We start from the raw sequence: 2,106 nt of genomic DNA, 5'->3' as shown, positions 1-2,106 counted from the left end.
GGGGGGGGGGGCAGGTGCCAGAGGGCGCACCTGGCCGCCGCGGGAAGGCCTCTTGGCTCTGGAGAAGCTATTTCCTCACTGTCTGCAGCCGTGGCTTAGGAGGGATGTCGGGGCTCCCGGGACAGGCGGCGCTGGCAACCTGGGAGCCTGCTGTTCTCCCTGCAGGGCAGCACCTGGCTGCTATAGGCTGGGAGCCTCACCCTTGGGCCCTGGAAGGCCCCAGGGCTAAGCTCGGGAAATTTCCACCGACTTGCCTCGATTTGGGCTCCCGGGCTGCAGTGATGTTGCTACAAGAACTGTCTTTCTCGCTCTAGAAACCAGGACAAGATGGTGTTTCTTCCTTGCTGAAGGGCTCCCCTCCCCCCAGGCACCCACTGCGGTCCCTGGTGACCGGCGAAGGGCTGCCCCACGCGGGCTGCGGGAACGCGGCAGGCTCCAGACCAGCACTGCTGGTGGCCTCCGCCTTCTAGAGAAAGTCCCTGCCCCGGGGAGGGTAACCGCACCCGGCGGGAGAGCCAGCCAGAGCTGCCCTGCGAGGGTTTGGCCACTGCTAAGTAACCTCCACCCAGGTAGGCAACTCGGCCTCGGTGGCAGAGGGACTCGAGCTCAGGGAGAAGGGAGCGAGGGACTCGCCTGGCTTCAGCTAGCCCTGGAGGTTGCCGAGGCAGAGGGGCGGGAGCCCCAGACGTGGAGCTGAGGCCCCCAGGGGCCTGGACTGGAGAGGCCGACTCGCAGGTCTCCTGCCAGCCTGGAAGCTGACGGTGGGCGGAGGGAGTCAGACCTGGCTCTAGACGCGTGTCTGTCCTGGGCTAACAGCTCAACTTCTCTCCGGTTCGGTCTCCTGAGCCTTTCCCCCAGCTCGGAAAGCTGGAGCCTCCCGTTTTCCAAGAGAAGATAGAAACTCAGTTGCTCTGGTCCCTCCCAAGGCCTGTGACGGAGAAGCCTCGGGTCGTGTGTCCAGGGCTGTGGAGCTATGATCTTTGCGTCCCCACTGCCGGCAGCCATGGCTTAGGACGAGTGATGTCGGGGTTCCCGGGACCAGGGCTGAGGTGCAGGTGACCCCTCATGGGCTTCCAGAGGCGGCTGAGCCCTCTGCTGACAGGCCTGTCTGTGGCGCTCCTGGTACTCCTCAGCGGGGTGGCGCTTGTCCAGCCCACCGACCTCTCAGGTACAGCATTCTCCACATCCCCACCTGGCGGGGCTCGGCTGCTCTGGGGAGGGGGGCTGCCGTTGTGATAACGGCCGATCCGCAGGGGTCGGTGGGGTTTGGGCACCGTTGCTGCCAGTCTCCAGCCCCCTTGCCCCTTCTTCTAGCACTGGCCCACCACCCCCACTTGTGCCAGACCACCAGGGAGGCTGATGGCCACCACTACCCGGGTTTCTTCTGCCCTCGGCTCTCTGATGCGCCCGAGGAAGCCTACTGCTGCCACCTGCAGGCTGCGGGGGGCTCTTGCTGCACCCAGGACGAATTCGAGGCCCTGTACCAGGTGAACCTGTCTGCCCTTCCACCCGCCCCCATCTTCAGGTGAGAACCGCTGGGAGCCCTGGAACGCCATGGGCTGGTCCCAGTTTTGAAATTCTGGGAGGGGGAAGCTTGTTGCTAACAGATTAGCAGAAGAACGCTGTGACACAGGGTCCCTGCACGTGTAGGGCTGCGTGGAGTGTGAGGTGGCCTTGCTGGCTGTGCACGGCCTCACGCACACTAAAGTCTGGTTTTTAATGCTTGAGTCCCCCCCGGAGAGCTTCAGGATTTCTATTAATCTCGGGCCTCGCGGGGGCCGTATGGGCTGCAGGCTGCGCAGCTCACGCTGGCCAGCCTGCTGACCCTCTTCCCCTCTCCGCAGAGGCCCGGGACCTCTCCTAGCGCTGGGCCTGTACAGCCTGCTCCTTGTGGCGCTGATGACCGCAGACCTCGTGCACTTCTGCCGCGGCCGGGGTCGGGGTGGAGGCCCGGGCCGGAGACGTGGTCCCTGCCCAGGCCGGGGCCGGGTTCGGGCTCTGGATCGCTGGCGCCGCGGACCTCCGGCGAGGTCCTCCGCGGCGCGCCCCCTGCAGGTCTGGGCGGGAATGAACTAGGCGCGCGCGGGGTGTCTGCGCCGGCGCCGC

The 2,106-nt window shown here is 65.9% G+C and overlaps 1 protein-coding gene across 1 annotated transcript in view; it reads left to right on the top strand.

Annotated features, from left to right (window-relative positions):
• The first annotated feature begins 52 nt into the window (after positions 1 to 52).
• UNC45A (unc-45 homolog A (C. elegans)) overlaps positions 53 to 2,106 on the top strand; it is an 11,822-nt gene continuing 9,768 nt past the window's right edge. The window contains exons 1-3 of the mRNA XM_012732687.1: positions 53 to 1,168; positions 1,315 to 1,525; positions 1,845 to 2,061. Of these exons, the coding sequence (XP_012588141.1) occupies positions 1,066 to 1,168; positions 1,315 to 1,525; positions 1,845 to 2,061 (531 nt within the window). The 5' untranslated portion in view covers positions 53 to 1,065. The remainder of the gene's footprint in view (positions 1,169 to 1,314; positions 1,526 to 1,844; positions 2,062 to 2,106) is intronic.

Source organism: Condylura cristata, unplaced genomic scaffold (assembly GCF_000260355.1).
Source record: "Condylura cristata isolate star-nosed mole 26May11 unplaced genomic scaffold, ConCri1.0 scaffold00035, whole genome shotgun sequence".
Lineage (NCBI taxonomy): Eukaryota > Metazoa > Chordata > Mammalia > Eulipotyphla > Talpidae > Condylura > Condylura cristata.
This window is presented reverse-complemented; position numbering and strand designations above follow the sequence as displayed.